The sequence below is a fragment of the Cricetulus griseus genome, chromosome 3 (genome assembly GCF_003668045.3).
Source record: "Cricetulus griseus strain 17A/GY chromosome 3, alternate assembly CriGri-PICRH-1.0, whole genome shotgun sequence".
Classification (NCBI taxonomy): Eukaryota; Metazoa; Chordata; class Mammalia; order Rodentia; family Cricetidae; genus Cricetulus; species Cricetulus griseus.
The window spans coordinates 133,533,558-133,550,376 of record NC_048596.1 but is presented as its reverse complement, the minus strand read 5'-3'; the positions used below and the strand labels follow the sequence as shown (position 1 = coordinate 133,550,376).

Sequence of the window (16,819 nt, the reverse complement as noted above, 5' to 3'; positions counted from 1 at the left end):
TTTCTTTCTCTTGTCTTGTTTCTCTAGCTAAGACTTTGAGCACTGAACTGAATAAGAATGGAGAAAGTAGGCACCCTTGTCTCAACCCAAAAGAAGTGCTGTTTTCCCTCATTTAGTAAATGTTGGCCAGAGGACTGTCCCGGGTAGCCTTTATTGTGTTGCTATATGTTCTTTCTATACCTTGTTTATTAAGGATGTTAAACATTGAGAAATGCCTCTTCTACATGTGATTTCTGTCCTTAGCCCTATTTATGTAATGGATTACATTTGTTGATTTCCCCATGTTGAACCAATTTCTCATTCCTAGGATGAAGCCAATTTTATGGTTGTATATAATCTTCCTAATAGCTTTTTAATTAAGTCTGCAAATAGTTACTGAGAATCACTTTCCTGTTGTGTTTCCCTCTGGGTTTGGTAGGGGCAACACCAGCTCTGTAGACTGTGTTTGGTAGTGTTCCTTTCTGTCATGTGTTCTGTCACCCTTTAAAGATAATAAGATTCAGTAGCATTCAACAGAGTCTGGTCCCAGGCTTTTCTTTATGGGAAAACTTTTCATTACTGCATTAGCCTCATTGGTTGTTATAGGTCTAAGCTGATTCTGTCTCCTTGATCCAATCTTATTTTTTAACTTTTATTCTTCTCTCATACACTGCATACTAGCCGGTTTCCCCTTCCTCCATTCCTTCCAGTCCCTTCCCCTACCTCCCCTCTCCTCCAGATCAACTCCTCCTCAATTTCCCTGAGAGAGAGAGAGAGAGAGAGAGAGAGAGAGAGAGAGAGAGAGAGAGATTGAGAGAGAAAGAAGGCTTCCCAGGTATATCCACCAAACACAGCCTAAGGAGATACAGTAAGACTGGGTACTAACACTCTTTTTTTGGTTTTTTGAGGCAGGGTTTTTCTGTGGCTTTGGAGGCTGACCTGGAACTAGCTCTTATAGACCAGACTGGTCTCAAACTCACAGGGATCTACCTGCCTCTGCCTCCCGAGTGCTGGGATTAAAGGCGTGCACCACCACCGCCCAGGTTGGATGGTACAACCCATTAGAAGAAAAAAAGTCCTAAGAGCAGGCAAAAGAGTCTGAGACACCCCCCACTCCCATTGTTGGGAGTCCCGAGAACATCAAGCTACACAACTGAAAGGTACATGCAGAGGACCTCGCTCAGACCCATACAGGGTTGGTGTTTGTCACTTCAGTCTCTATGATCCCTCTTTAGTTGCTTCTGTAGGCAGTATTCTTGTGATGTCCTTGACCCCTCAGGTTCCCATAGTCCTTTCTCCCGCTCTTCTGCATGGTTCCCTGAGCTCCACCTTATGTTTGGCTATGGGTCTCTGCATCTGCTCCAATCAGTTGCTGGATGATGCTCCTCTGATGCCAATTGGGCTAGGCACTGATCTATGAGCATAGCAGCAGAATATCATTGGGAATTGGGAATCATTTCATTTACTTTTTTGCCAGTCATGGTTGGCTCTATCCTGAGTCTCTGGGCTGCCTTGCCACTGGTCCCTGGCCATCAAGACATGGGCTCCCTTTGATGTATGGGCCTCAAGTTGGACCAGTCATGAGTTGGGCACTCCCACAAGTTCTGCACCACTTTGTCCCAGTCCATCTTGCAGGTACAACAGATTGTAGACTGGAGGTTTTGTGGCTGGGTTGATGCCCCAGTCCCACTGCCAGGAGCCTTGCCTGATTATAGAAGATGGCCAGTTCAGGCTTGATCCATCCTTAATAGATTATGTGTGTTAAAGAATTTATCCATTTCTTCTAGATTTTTCATCTTCTTGGAATGTGTTTTCAAAGTGTTTGTTCTCTAGTAGCATCTGGATTTCATCAGAGCAACGACTCCCATTTTGGCTCTGATTTTGTGACTTTGTGTCTTTCTCTTTCTTTTGGTTAGTTTACCTAAGATTTGTCAATCTTACTTACAAACCTTTTCAAATAACTCTTCAGTAGATTCTACATATTGTTCTTTTAATCTATATCTTATAATTGCTGCCTTAATCCTTATTTCTTGCCATCTACTGCTTTGAGTTTGGCTTCTCTTATTTTTCCAGGACCTTGAGTGGCATCATTAGGTTATTTATTTGAGCTCTATCTGATTTTGTTAATGTGATCATTTCTGGCTGTGAAACTTCCTGTTAGAATTCTTTGAGCTGTGTCCCAGAGGTGCTGGTAAATTATGCTGTCATTTTCCCACCCTCTGAGCATTAATTGCCCTGAAGAGTCATTGTTAATTTCTAAGTGGTGTGATAATATTGAGGTTATATTTTAAAGTCTTTTAGTAAAACACTTGCCTGCATGTGGATGAAATAATGTTGAAAGTTTTTTTTTCCAAAATAATGTGGAAAGGGGAAATTGTTGCAAGTGTGGAAGAAATAATATTACCTATAAGTTTATTATTGCCATAACTGAGTAGCCCACTAATATTTATCATATGTTCTTTTTTCTACTTTTATGCATATTTAAATGTTTTCATTGAAAATTACTTTAGTGACATTTAGAGAGTCTGTGTGTCTGTGTGTCTGCATGTGTGTGTTTACATAGTCATGCATGCCCCATGTGATATATGTGGAGGTCAGAGTCGAGAGGGAAATCAGTTCCCTCCTTATAACATGTGGTTCTCAAGGATCAAACTCAAGTTTGACTGAATGCAATTTCTCTGCTGAACCATTTCACTGGCCCCAGGGAAAAAAAAGTATTTTCAAAATATAAACATCACTGTTTTCTGAGTTCAAAAGTAACAGAATCTAACTAGACCTTTAATTCCAGCATTTGTTAGTGCTCAGGAGGTTGCAACAGGAGAATAGCAAGTTGAAAGGCAGCCTGGGCTGCATCATGAAATTCTTGTCTCAGAAAGAACCCAAAAAAAGGAGGAAGAGGAGGAGGAAGGACAAGAAGGAGGAAGGGAGGGAGGGGGACAACAGTCCAGAAATTGGAGCATTGAAAGGCCATTTACAGCCAAGCATTGGTGGCTCGTGCCTTTAATCCCAGCACTCAGAAGGCAGAGGCAGGTGGATCTCTGTGAGTTCAAGGCCAGCCTGGTCTCCAGAGCGAGTGCCAGTATAGGCTCCAAAGCTACACAGAGAAACCTGTCTGAAAAACCAATATATATATATATATATATATATATATATATATATATTATTGCAAATCAAAACAACTCTGAGATACCATCTTACTCCTGTCAGAATGGCTAAAATCAAAAACACCAATGACATTTATGCTGGAGAGGATGTGGAGAAAGAAGAACACTCCTCCACTGCTGGTGGGAGTGCCAACTTGTACAGCCACTTTGGAAATCAGTATGGCGACTCCTCAAGAAAATGGGAATGAGTCTACCACAAGATCCAGCAATTCCACTCCTAGGCATATACCCAAAAGAAACACATTCATACAACAAAGACATCTGTTCAACGATGTTCATAGCAGCACTATCTATAATAGCTAGAAACTGGAAGCAGCCTAGATGCTCCTCAATTAAAGAATGGATGGAGAAAATGTGGTACATTTACACAATGGAGTACTACTCAGCTGAAAAAACAATGAATTGAAATTTGCAGGAAAATGGATGGAACTAGAAGAAACCATTCTGAGCGAGGTAACCCAATCACAAAAAGACAAACATGATATGTACTCACTCATATGTGGATTTTAGACATAGATTAAGGGATTACCAGCCTATAATCCACACTGCCAGAGAAACTAGTAAACAAGGAAGACCCTAAAAGAGATAAACTTTGTCCCCTGGAGAAGGGGAAAGGGTCACCATTCCCTGAGCAAATTGAGAACATGGGAAGAGGGGGTAGGAAGCTATGAGAGTGAGAAAGGAAGAAAAGGAAGGATGCAGAGGTCATGGGGAAGCAGAAAGGTTGAGTCAGGTGTAGATTAGAAGAAAGGACATATGATAGGTAGGATCTTAGTTGGGGGGTGGTAGGGGAGGAAGGGAGGGAGAAGATAACTGGGATTGTCATGTAATTCAATCTTGTTTGTAATTCAAATATATAAAAAATAAAAAACTAAAAAAAGGCCATTTACATTATTTTTCTGGTTTTCCAAGACAGAGTTTCTCTATGTAGCCTTGGCTGGCCTAGAACTCACAGAGATCCTTTTGCCTTTGCCTCCCAACTGCTGGGATTTAAGGTATATGCCACCACCACCTGGCTATTTACAACTTTTAGTGCTCCAATTTCTCATGTATGTTAATCCACCCTGTCTTATGCTCTAAGAACTGGCATGGCACAGGACCAGTAGTCCCTGAATTAAAAAACTGTGCCTCATTCCATCCCGTCTGCATCTGGGGCTCAGAACCCACACGTATGCCTCCTTCCATATCTTGGCCTAAGTGGTAGCTGGAGCTGCCCATCTTTGTTTCCTTATCCAGGAAAAGATGAAAGAGGCCAAGTGGCCAAGCTGAAAAATCTGCATCCTGGGAATTAGATATTTCTATAGCCACCTTTGTTTGATTGACAGGCAGCCCTGTCTATTGTCAACTCTCCAGCCTCTCTGCCTATTCCTTCTGTCTTGCTATCTCTCACCTCCCTCCTCACCCTGGGCTTTTTAGTTTGAGTTTTCTGGATACATTGTTTTGTTGCAGCCACCATTACTCAAAGCACATGGAAATTTGCTTTGAGTGTTGATTGTGCACATTGGATACCTTGCTAGCCTCATGCCTTTTTATCTCAAGGCTCTCCCCATTTTCCTCTGCACTAAAACCATGAGCGCCCTGGAAGCTTTATCTCACCAATGAGATGGACATACACAGAAACCAGTGTCACTGAACTTGTCCAGGGATGGAGTAAGCAGATTGTCTGGACTGAGGAATGTTGACATCTGAGCTGAGATGCCATCTATACCCCAACATTATCTGTGTGTCTGTGATCCTCTGACCAGAATGGGCTCCTCCATCGCAGTGTAGGATGAACTGAAGCATGTAGGACCCTTTTTGATATGTTGGTCTTCATAGTAGGGATGTGTGCATGTATCCATTATAGAGCAAAGATCCTCAATACTAGACATCTGTGTGTTTCATGTCATTAATGGTAACAATGGGGCGTGTTCATGAAACATCATTTTCTTTCTTCCTTTCAGCAATTTTGAGAGGCAGAGCTGTTCTTAGCCTCATTTTCAGAACCAGAGATCAAGGCTCCAGGGAACCACTCATTTGGGCTAATCAGGGAGTTAGGGTACAGTGAGGGTTCACACATGGTGAGCCCCTGGCCCCCAGCCTGTGCTCCACCCCAGGGCCTTTACTTGATCCCGAGACTAGGCTATGCTCCAGGTCTGTGCTACTCTAGGCCTTCATGCCTGTGCTCTGCAGGTTGCATCATCAGAAAGACCCGCATGAGTCCTGCTCCCCACTGACTTGGACAGCCCTGACCTGAAAGTGGCTGTCCCTGAGCATGTTTCTACAGCAGCAGAAATGTGAGTCCCTAATCTTCCTCCCAGCATCAGTCAGCAATTCTGGATAAGTTCAAACATCTGCCATCCCCTAGAGTCAAAGACTCATGCCTATGTTGGAAACGGTCCTCTTCCGTTCATCAGTATACATGTACTCATTTCTTTTAAAATTATTTTAAATTTTATATATGTGTTCTGTTCTTATATAATTTCCTCTCCATGCCCCCCTCAAATTCATGCCCTCTTTTGTTTTATTCCATATATAAAATATATTTTATATTGTGTGTATAGATATATAATGTCAGAGCTAGACGTGGTGGCTCAGGCCTTTAATGCCAGCACTCGGGAAGCATAGGCAGGTGGATCTCTGTGAGTTCAAGGCTAGCTTGGTTTACAAAGAGAGCTTCAGGACAGCCAGGGTTGTCCTGAGAAACTCTGTCTCAAAAAACCAAGATAGGAAGGAAGGAAGGAAGGAAGGAAGGAAGGAAGGAAAGAAGGAAGGAAGGAAGGAAGGAAGAGATATATGAATCAATATGTAAATATAACGTATTGCTTCTACTTAGTTAGCTCATATGTATATCTTTTTAGGTCACTTGGTGTTTGGATAACTAGTTACCCAAACTGATTTTCCCCCTCTCAGTTGCTTGTTGTTCCTTGTTTAGAGGTAGATTTTCTCAATCCACTTTGGCATATCAACTGGTGTTGCCATTGGCTGGTCTTGTTTAAGCAATCATATTGATGAGATTTCATGAATGAAGCTTCCCTGTCATGTCTAGAAGGCACTAGCTTATAGCAGATGTCCTGGTCTTTTGGCTTTTACAATCTTTCTGTCCTGTCTTCCACCATGTTCCATGAGTCTAGAGAAAAACCACCAACCCAAATCATGACCAAATTAATTAAAGCAAGTAATTAATTAATTCAAACAAGATTTTTTTGATTTTTTTCAAGACAGGGTTTCTCTTTAGCTTTGGAGCCTGTCCTGGAACTTGCTCGGTAGACCGGCTGGTCTTGAACTCACAAAGATCTACCTGCCTCTGCCTCCCGAGTGCTGGGATTAAAGGCCTGAGCCACCACCACCACCACCACCCAGCTCAAAGCAAGCTTTCTGTATTCATGTTCAAGGGCTGTCTCTCCCAAAGGCAGGGTTTAAGAGATCATGGATAAGATGAGGGTTTTTATAGCTCAGGAGTAGGGGGTTTCAAAATGGAGGATTTGGAAGGCAAATAGGTAGATTTACAGAAACAGAACATAAGCATAACAAGTTGGCCATAACAACCTCCTGAAACAAAGACATTGTTGCAAGGTAGTCTTAACAAGGTGATCATAACAAGGTAGTTGTAACAATATGGTTATAGCAAGGTAGTCATAACAATGTGGTCATAAGTGCAATTGTACAGCTGTTGATTACCATCAAGATATAAGTGCCACTATTGTATGTGGAGATATATTGTTTATGATTTAATAAAGCCACTGGAGATCAAAATGCAAAGCTAGCCATAGCCATAGAGCCAGGCAGTGATGATCCATACCTTAATCCCAGCAACCATATGAGCTAGCCATAGAGGCCAGATGGTGGTGCCACTCACCTTTAATCCCAGGACTCAGGAGACAGAGGCAGGTGGATCTCTGTGAGTCCAAGACCACCCTGGGTTACACGAGAGTGTGAATCAGCCAAAAAGAATAACAGAGCTAACGCCTTTAATCCCAACAGTAGGGAGGTATAAAAGGAAGAAGCAAAGGGTCTCATGTGAGGTTTAGTTTCCAGACAGGGAAGGCATTGCACTCTGAGGATTGGTGAAGGCAGGAATGCCATTTCAGCCTGATAGAGGTAAGAGCTGATGGCCTGGCTGCTTTGCTTTTCTGATCTTCGGCTTGAACATGAATATATGTCTCTGGGTTTTATTATTCACATTACAATTGTATCTTTAAGGATGTCATAATGTGCTGGTCACTGTTGTGGTTCATAAGCATCACAGCTGGGTAGGACTATTACTTTCTTTTTTCCCCCTTGCATATCGCCTTCCTGTGCTATTGAAATTAATCCTCCAGGAAGAGACTTTCAGATTAGATCCAACTCAGTTCCTCCAAGTCTTGCATCTGAAGTTCATAGTGTTCCATCGACAATATGGACTTACCTTCAAATTCTGACAAGTCTACAATTTCCATGAACTTTGATGAACTTACGCTGAGTGACATAAGCTAATCACAAAAAAGACAAATGCTGTGAGATTTTACTTATAGGAGTGTCTAGTCACATTCATAGAGACAGACAGTAAAATGGAGGTTGCCAGGTTCTAAGGGAAGCAGGACTAGGGAGCCAGTGTTTAGTGGGGCCAGTTTTCATTTAGGCAGACAAAATGTTCCAGAGGTAAAAGTGGATAGCTGCACCTAATGTCACTGAGCTATGAGGTTAAAATGGTAACCCAGATTAAATGCATTGACCCGCAAGTTACTACCAAGGTTTAGAATGATTGTGTTCTGTGAATGTGATTCCTGGCTAGGAAGTGCCTATGGCAAGCAGGAAGCTAAGGGCCTGCCTTTAGCAACTGCCCTCCTCCCCCTTAGCAGCTTCCTTTGATGAAGAGCAAAGCACAGGAGAGGAGATAACATGCCCTTATGCTCTCATTTGTCCCCAGGTGGCAGTGACAGAAGAGGAGACTCTTGTGGCTGAAGCTGCGGTGCTTGAGGCGGAGGAAGGAGTCTCCTAACTGGTGCCACATACATCAGGTCAAAACCATTTCATCATTTTTAGCCACACCAACCAAATCTTACTCCACAGTAGGAACCAGATGCAGATAGGACACTACAAACAGCTAGCTCTGAGATTATGACCTCCTGCCTGACACCTGAGCTTTAGGAGTGTCCCTCTTCCCTCCTCACAGCAGTGAACACCCTGTCACATCAGCCAGAGAAGGCCAGTGAGAGCTCCAACCCCCTGATCATCAGAGAAGGAGGAGCAAAAAGTATTCAACAGTGCCATGCAGTGTGTAAAATTAACCACGCCCTTGACGATATAAAATTGCACAGCATCTGTCCTGGCATCAGTGAACGTCCCTTAAAAGCCCACAAGGTGATGACTTTAATTCTGTGGACTTGATGGTCTCTGCTAGTCAACTCATTCATGTGCTAGCAAAACTGACTTCCAATAAAACTTTATGTATAAAAACAGACAGAGGGCCATAAATGGTCATCTACATGATGCTTGATGCATCTGTTCCCTCGCTGAGAACACAAGTAGCTCCAAAACTGCTTTCCCCAGGTGACACACACACCCAAGGCTGCTTTCTCCAGCTGTTTCAGGCACCCATCTTGTCCCTCTGCCTGCAGCTGTTCTGTTCAGGACATCTGACATCCTGTAAAAGCAGTGGGGCTGTCTCTGTGAATGTGAAAACTCAAGGAGCTCCAGTTAGCCAGGACTGAACTGGGAGTCTCTCTTAACAGCCAACAGATTAGGATTCAGCATACTACAAGCACAGCACAGATCCCAGTGCCCCATCTCACAGTGCTACTGAAGACTGATGCTTCAGTGTGGCTTTAATGATGTAACAGCTTGCATGTAAGGGAAGGGAATTATTAAAAAACTAATTCAGAGCTGTACACTGAAGGTGGTAGGGATTTCTTCTGACTGCTGGGACTCTGGGGTGTGTGTGTGTGTGTGTGTGTGTGTGTGTGTGTGTGTGTGTGTGTGTACGTACGAGAGTGTGTGTGTGCATGCACATCCCTCTGGTCCACTGCATGGTGAGATGCCCTTCTCTTGTTTCCTGCAGATGGATGGTCTCTAGCCTGCTTCCAAACCCGCCCTCGGCTGAGTGCTGGGCAGCACTTCTACATGATCCTATGACGCTTGATATGGACGCAGTCCTGTCAGACTTTGTTCGGTCCACGGGGGCAGAACCTGGTCTGGCCAGAGACCTGCTAGAAGGTATGTGGACCTCATTGTCCCCAAACCACCCATTCAGGCGTGAACAGAAGATGAGGGGGTCTTCATGACCTCATGGTGGTGTCACCAAGACAGCATTTGGCCACTCTTGAAGTAAAAAGAAAGTGTTAATGTTGGAGATGGAATTCTTCTGTTTTGCTTGTCATTATTTGGGATAAGACATGGATCACCAGCTGTTAATGTGCACAGAGAGAAAGAAGGTGACGCTGGTGAATGTTTCTCGAGAGTTAGTCTAACTAACAATAATCATTTTTAAGAGCAGTATACTCCAATGGAGTAGAAATTCTAGAACATTCAAGAATATACTTTCTATGGAAACCTTCTCTCATATCTTTGTCTTAGCTGAGACACAAATACCTTAGGCCAAAGTTATGAGTGGAAAAACTACCTAGTAACCAGGAAGGTAAATGCCCCTTTGGGCTTCGCAGGTAGAGTGCTTGAGACATGCAAAGCAGGTGCCTGGTGGATACGAGATATTTCTAGGGCTCTATTCAGCCATACTCATCACAGACTGGAATTAACCTTGGTTCCTCCTCTTGAGTGATGATGCTGTTGAAGCAAGGAAAGACAAAAAGCTGATCACTGCTGTTCAGGACGTTCAGGCATGGGGAAAAGGCTTGTTTTCCAAGACTGATCTGCCTCCCGTGCATAAATCACTGTGGAGTTGGGAACTATCAAGTATTATAAGCCACAGTGATTCTCGGGGTCAGTTAGAGAAGACTGAATGACTAAGCATTTTCATAAACGGGTAGTTCCTGAACATTGGAAGCTCTTGTTGGGGTGCCAAGGAAATCTTAATGCATGGTCTGAAAGTTTTCCCTCGGCCTCTCATTATTTCAGCCCAGTTCATGGTTTCAGTGATGCGTGTGAGTAAAAATGTGGTCCTTACTACCCTGTCTCCATGCCATGTGAAGTCCCTTGAGCTCCCTGCTGCTCAGGTTACTGCTGTAAAAAGAGGAGCAGCCTAGAAAAGAGCAGGTTTCGGACAGAGGCTGCTGTGGGCTGCTCCATGCCAGACTCCTCCACTTCTCAAATGAGAATAGTCGATTGTTTGACTTCCTTTATCCTTAGGTGGGTTTTTTTGGGGGGGTGGGGGATTTCTCTGTAAGTTGACACCAACTCACCTTTACAAGATGATCGTGAACTGTTGAAGGTGACCCAGATTCTGTGCAGGTGGCTCGAGCTTCTGTAGCTCACTGTTGGGTCTCATTTCTCATGACTCCCCTCACACAGAGTTCAAACAATATTATTTCCTCTTTTCTTCATACTTCTTAATTACAATTCATAGAATCTGGATTTTATGTACCAATCTATATATTTTAGCATATAGTTGGATTCGTGTGATAGCCCTGCTGTCAGACCCAAGGCCGCTGCACCACCTCCAAGGGCTGGGTCCCAGCCAGGTGCTCAGGCAACCACAGACAAAACCTCTGCACTGCTGGCTTTGTCTCTCCACAGAGAAGAGTTGTGATCATGGAGTCCTACTGTTTGCTCTTTCAGAGCCAGCATTTCACTGGCTCCTAGTCCATCACTGCTCCTTAATTGACCTGACTGGGCATCTAGGGAATAAAGAAAAGACAGATACGAAGTCAGAAAGCTGTGGTGGGTTGGTCTGGCCTCTCTGGAGAAACCGCAGGCCCTCAGAAGCACAATATGTTTATTATATATGGTTGAACAGAGGCTGGGCTGTTGCATACAGGTAAAAAAGGAGGTGGGGTTTATGGTGCACAGCTGAGTCAAGGAGACAGGTTCAGCTAATCTCAGTAGGTGTAGTCCTTAGGGGAGCAGTCTGCAAGCCATAAGGTTGGGATGAGATAGGATGGAGAAAACTATGGAGAACATTTTCTGCACATACTATCCACACACAGACCAAAAGGGAAGACTTTGCCATTTCCCTCCAAGCCACACCCCAGAGGAAAAGGCTTTGCCATTAAAAGATGGGTCTGAAACCAGGCAGTGGTGGCACACGCCTTTAATCCCAGCACTCAGGAGGCAGAGGCAGGTGGATCTCTGTGAATTTGAAGCCTGCCTGGTCTACAGAGAGATTTTCAGGACATCCTCCAAAGCTACACAGAGAAACCCTGTCTCGGCAAAAAAAAAAAAAAAAAAAAAAAAAAGATGGGTCTGAGGCTACAGGGTTCTTGACATGTCCATGTCATGTCAACACACATGCACTCAGGGCTTCCTCCACTCCCTGCAACTCAGCACAATTCCTGAGAGTTCATCTCAGTAGTGTGTCAGGAGTTTCTTTTCCATTGCTGAGTAGTAAGACATGGACCATAATTTGTGGATCTGTTCCCCACAGCAGTAGGCCGGCCTGAGTCCCTACCCGCAGTGCATGAGACACTGTCTGTGCCGTGTCCTCACCAGCTTTCTTTGCTTCTGCTGGTTTTAATCATGTTAATGGGTGTGTGGTGATATTTCTCAGTGGCTTTGGTTTTCATTTACCCGACAGCTTATGGTGCTAAGCTGGTTTCATGCCAGAGTGTGTGTTTGTTTGTTTGTTTTGTCTGAATAATCTATCTTGTGAAACTTTTGTTCATAATTTTTACATATTTCTAACTTAAATCTTTTTCTTGCATGGGAGCATCAAAAGGTCTTTGCATATAATGAGTTCAAATTCTCTGCCAGGCATACTGTGCAGATATCTTCTCCAGGCCCTTCTGGGCTCCACCTTCTCCTCATGGAAGCTTTGCAGCTAGAAGATCTCAGTTTGATACAATTCAGCTTGCTGGTTTTGTAGTTTGTGCCTCACACCTGTGGGAGTCTAAGAACCCTGATGCAGCTCCAGAGCCGAAGCTCTTCTGGAATGTACTCTTAAAAGTTTTACATTTTTGAGATACGATTGCTTTTAATTTAAATAAAAATTAATTTTAAAAAGTTTTACATTTTTGTGTTTTCCATTTAGATCTGCGACCCATTATAAGTTTTACTTTTGTGAGGTTTTGGCTCAGGTCCATGTTTACTTGTATGAATGCGAATAGTTTTAAGACCATTTGATGAAAATGTCCCCTGTCCTCCACTGAATGAGAATTACTTCTTTGAAATGCATGTGTGGGAATTCATATCGGCTGTTGCCCATGACATCTGTTTCCGTTGCTGGCAAGTACACCAGGTTGGCTCCTGCTGTGCAGTGATTCTCACAATCTGAAGGCATGATCCTCCGGAATTCATTCTTCCCTTTCAAAATGATTTCACGGCTCCATCTCCTTTGCATCTCCCCAAAATTTTGGGGTGACCTTGCCTCTGACTTAGAAGTGGCCACGATTTTGACTGGAATTCTGTTGTGTGTTTAAGGACATCCTTGTTGCATTAAGTCTCATCTGACGAGGCACAGCCATGTTTTCTGTTTATCTTGGTCTTGAATTCTTTCATCAAATTGTGTAGGCAGCAGCAGACAGAGTTCATACCTTTTTTACATTTGTCCATGAGTCTCTTGTTTCTTGAAATGGTAACTTAATTTTCTCCACCTTTAATTGTTCATTGCTAGTATGCTAAAAATAATTACTTATGTATTGAGGTTTTAGCATGAAATGTCACTAAAGCTAACTCAAATACTTTTTAAAAAAAATTTCCTTTTATTGAAAATATATTTTTTTCTCATACAATATCCTAATTATAGTTACCCCTCTCTCTGTCCCTCCCAGTTCCTCCCCACCTCCTGTCCCCTCTGGATCCACTTCCTTTCTGTCTCTCATTAGAAAAGAAGAGGCTTCTAAGAGATAACAGCCAAATATGACAAAATAAAATATAATAAGATAAAGCAAAAGCCGTCATATCACAGTTGGACAAGGCTAGCCAACAGGAGGAAAAGAGTCCTAAGAGGAGGCACAAGAATCAGAGACCCACTCATCCTCACACTCAGGAGTCCTATAAAAGTTCTACACTGTTCTGTGCTATCATAAGCATCATCTTTTCCCTTGTGGTGCTCTATCCACATGTCCAGCTCTCCACTTACATTTCAGTTTGCTTCATCATCAAGACTTCCTGCTTTGTGAACATACAGATCACATGCATTTTTCATTATTTATAGCCAGTTACAGACATCTACTATGCTTTGAATAGGTGAATCAATTAATGAATAAATCTCAGAATGATGGGAAAATACTAAGCTAAAAGCTAAAATATGGATGCAGAGGAATGCAGCCTCTTGTAGGCCCTGTGCTTGCTGCTTCAGTCTCTGTGAGTTCATACGCACCTTGCTCAGTTGATTCAGACGGCCTTGTTCTCCTAGAGTCCTCCATCCCCTCTGACTCTTACATTCTTTCCACCTCCTCTTCAGCAACCATGAGCTCTTGAGGGAGGAATTTGTTGGAGATTTTCCATTTAGATCGTCTTTCCAAGTAATGTCTGGCTATGGGTCTCTGCATCTGTTCCCATCTACTGCCACAGGAAGCCTCTCTGATGATGACTGGATAAGGCACTGATTGATGAGTATAGCAGAATCTCACTAGGAGTCATTTATTTGATACTTTTTTTTTTTTAGAACAGTAGTGTTTGGTTTTGCTCTAAATCTCTGGGCTATCTAGTCTCTGGTTCTTGGTCACTCAAACAGTATTGGGTATGGGTTCTGTCTTGTGGAGTGGGCCTTAAGTCAAATCAGATATTGATTGGTGACTCCCACAAGTTCTTTGACACCATTGCCCTAGCACATCTTACAGGCAGGACATATTGTACATCAAAGATTTTGTGAGTGAGTTGGTGTGTATGCTTCTCTTTTGGTAACCTGAAGAGTGCCTTCCCTCACCAAAGACACTAACTAGAAAGTAGGGATGGAGCCATGTAGGCACCAGCTGGACTTTTCCATGTTCAATGAGTTGTCCTCTACAATGGGCCCTTCTGTTGGTTTACAGAGAGGAACCCATTGTCTTAGCAGCAGTCTGGGTTGTTTGAGGATTTACATGGGACTCCCTTGGCCAACAACTCAACTGAATGCAACCCATTCCCACTAAGCTAATGGAAGCCTCATTTGAGATGACAAATTGAGACTCTGTATCTCACATTATTAAGAAACCTCATTAGAATCACCATCATATATTTTAATAAGTTTTCACTGCATTAGTTTTTCATATCATCTCTTAATTCCAGCTCTCACCCACATTCTCTCCCTCAATCCCGTCTTCCTTCCCCCTCCCCACCTGACCCTCCTATTCCTGTCCCCACCCACCCCCTGTCCACCCATAAAATCTATTCTATTTCTCCATCCTAGCGAGTTTGTGTCCCTCCTAGTCCCTTCCTCTATACCTAACATCTCTGGGTGTATAGATTGTAGCTTGGTTATCATTTACTTAATGGATAACATCTACAGATAATCAAATACTTAACCATATTTATCTTTCTGAGTCTGATATTTTTCCAGTTACATCCATTTGTCTGCAAATTTCAAGATGTCATTTTTTAATAGCTGAATAATACTCCATTGGGTTAATGCACCACATTTTCTTTATCCATTCTTCTCTTGAGAGACATCTAAGTTGTTTCCAGTTTCTGACTATTATGAATGAAAGTAGAATTAACATAGTTGAACAAGCATCCTTCTGGTGGGATGAAGCATCCTTTGATATAGCTGGATCTTAAGGTAAATTATTTCCCAACCTTCTGAGGAAACACCATACTGATTTTGAGAGTGGCTGTATGAGTTGGCACTCCCACCAGCAATGGAGGAGTGTTCCCCTTATTCCACATCCTCACCAGCATGAGCTGTTACTTGTATTATTACTTGATCACAGCCATTCTGACAGGTATAAGATGGACTCTCAAAGTTTTGTTTGCATTTTCCTGGTGGTTAAGAGTGTTGAACCACCCTTAACCTTAAAGGAAATACCTTTAAGTGTTTCCCAGCCATTTGAGATTCCTCTATTGGAATTCTGTTTGATATCTAGTTTCTTAAGTTCTTTATATATTTGGATATTAGTCCTCTATTGGATGTGGAGTTGATAAAAAATATTTTCCGATTCTATAGGCTGCTGCCTTGTCCCAATGATGGTGTCTTTTGCCTTACCGAGCTTTTAAATTTCATGGGGTCCCATTTATCAATGGATGATCTTAGTGTCTACATTATTGGTGTTTGATTCAGAAAGGCTTCACCTGTGCCAATGTGTTCAAGGCTATTCCTTACCTTCTCTATCAGGTTCAGTGTAGATACAACACAAAACTGGATGGTTTTATGTTGGGGTCTTTGAGTCACGTGTATTTGAGTTTTATTCAGAGTGATAAGTGTGGATCTATATGCATTCTTCTACATGCAGACATCTAGTTTAACCAGCACCATTTGTTGAGGGTTTTGTCTTTTTTTCCCAGTGTATATTTCTGTCTTCTTTATCAAAAATCAGGTGTCCAGAGATATGCACATTTACATTTAGATCTCCAATTCAATTCCATTGATTAATGTATCTGTTTTCATGCCAATACCATGTGGTTTTTATTACTATAGCTTTGTAGTACAACATGAAATAGGGAATGGGAGACCTCCAGCAGTTCCTTTCATTGTTCAGGATTGTTTTAGATATCCTGGGGTTTTGGGCTCCCTCTATTTCTTGGGATTCCCTGTATTTCTTCAGTGTCTGCTGTTATATCCCCCTTTTCATTTCTGATTTGTGAATTTGCATGTTCTCTCTCCCTGCCTTTTGGTTAGTTTGGATAAGGGTTTGTCTATCTTGTTGACTTTCTTAAAGAACCAACTCTTCATTTCATTGATTCTTTGTATTGTTCTCTTTGTTTCTCTTATTGATTTCAGCCCTGAGTGGTTATTTCTTGCAATCCACTCCCCCTTAGGCCTCATTACTTCTTTTTTATTCTAGAGTTTTCAAGTGTGCTGTTAAGTCGCTAGTGTGAGATCTCTCCAGTTTTGTTTTGGTTTTTTATGTAGGCACTCAATGCTATGAACTTTCCTCCTAACACCACTTTCATTGTGTCCCAGAAGTTTGGGTATGCTGTGTATTCAATTTTCATTGACTTCTAAAAGTCTTTAATTTCTTTCCTTATTTCTGTCTTGACCCATTTTTTTATTCAGTAGAGAGTTGTTCTGTATCCATGAGTTTATAAGCTTTCTGTTGTTTTTGTTGTTGTTGATACCCAGCTTAAATCTGTGGTTGTCTGACAGGACGCAGGGAGTTATTTCAATTTTCTTGTATCTATTGAGACTTACTTTGTGTATGAGTACGTGGTCAGTTTTGGAGAATGTTCCATGAGGTGCTGAGAAGCAGGTGTGTTCTTTTCTTTTGTATTTTGGTGAAATGTTCTGTAGTTATCTATTAGATCCATTTGGTTTATGACATGTTAACTCCAGTATTTCTCTGTTTAATTTTTGTCTGGATGACCTGTCTGTTGGCGAGAGTGGAGTATTGAAGTCTCCTATTTTAACTGTGTGAAGGTCAATTGTAGTTAAATTGTAGTTTTTGTTTAACAAACTTGGATGCCCTGTGTTAGGGCATAGATGTTAAGGATTGAAATGTCATCTTTGTGGATATTCTAAAATTTTTATG

General features: G+C 42.3%; 1 protein-coding gene across 2 annotated transcripts in view; it reads left to right on the top strand.

Moving 5' to 3' along the window:
* Positions 1–9,166: 9,166 nt before the first annotated feature.
* The window catches only part of Otud7a (OTU deubiquitinase 7A), a 119,607-nt gene continuing 111,954 nt past the window's right edge, over positions 9,167–16,819 (top strand). For both annotated transcript variants that reach the window (XM_035442473.1, XM_035442472.1), the window contains exon 1: positions 9,167–9,317. In XM_035442473.1, the coding sequence (XP_035298364.1) occupies positions 9,167–9,317 (151 nt within the window). The remainder of the gene's footprint in view (positions 9,318–16,819) is intronic.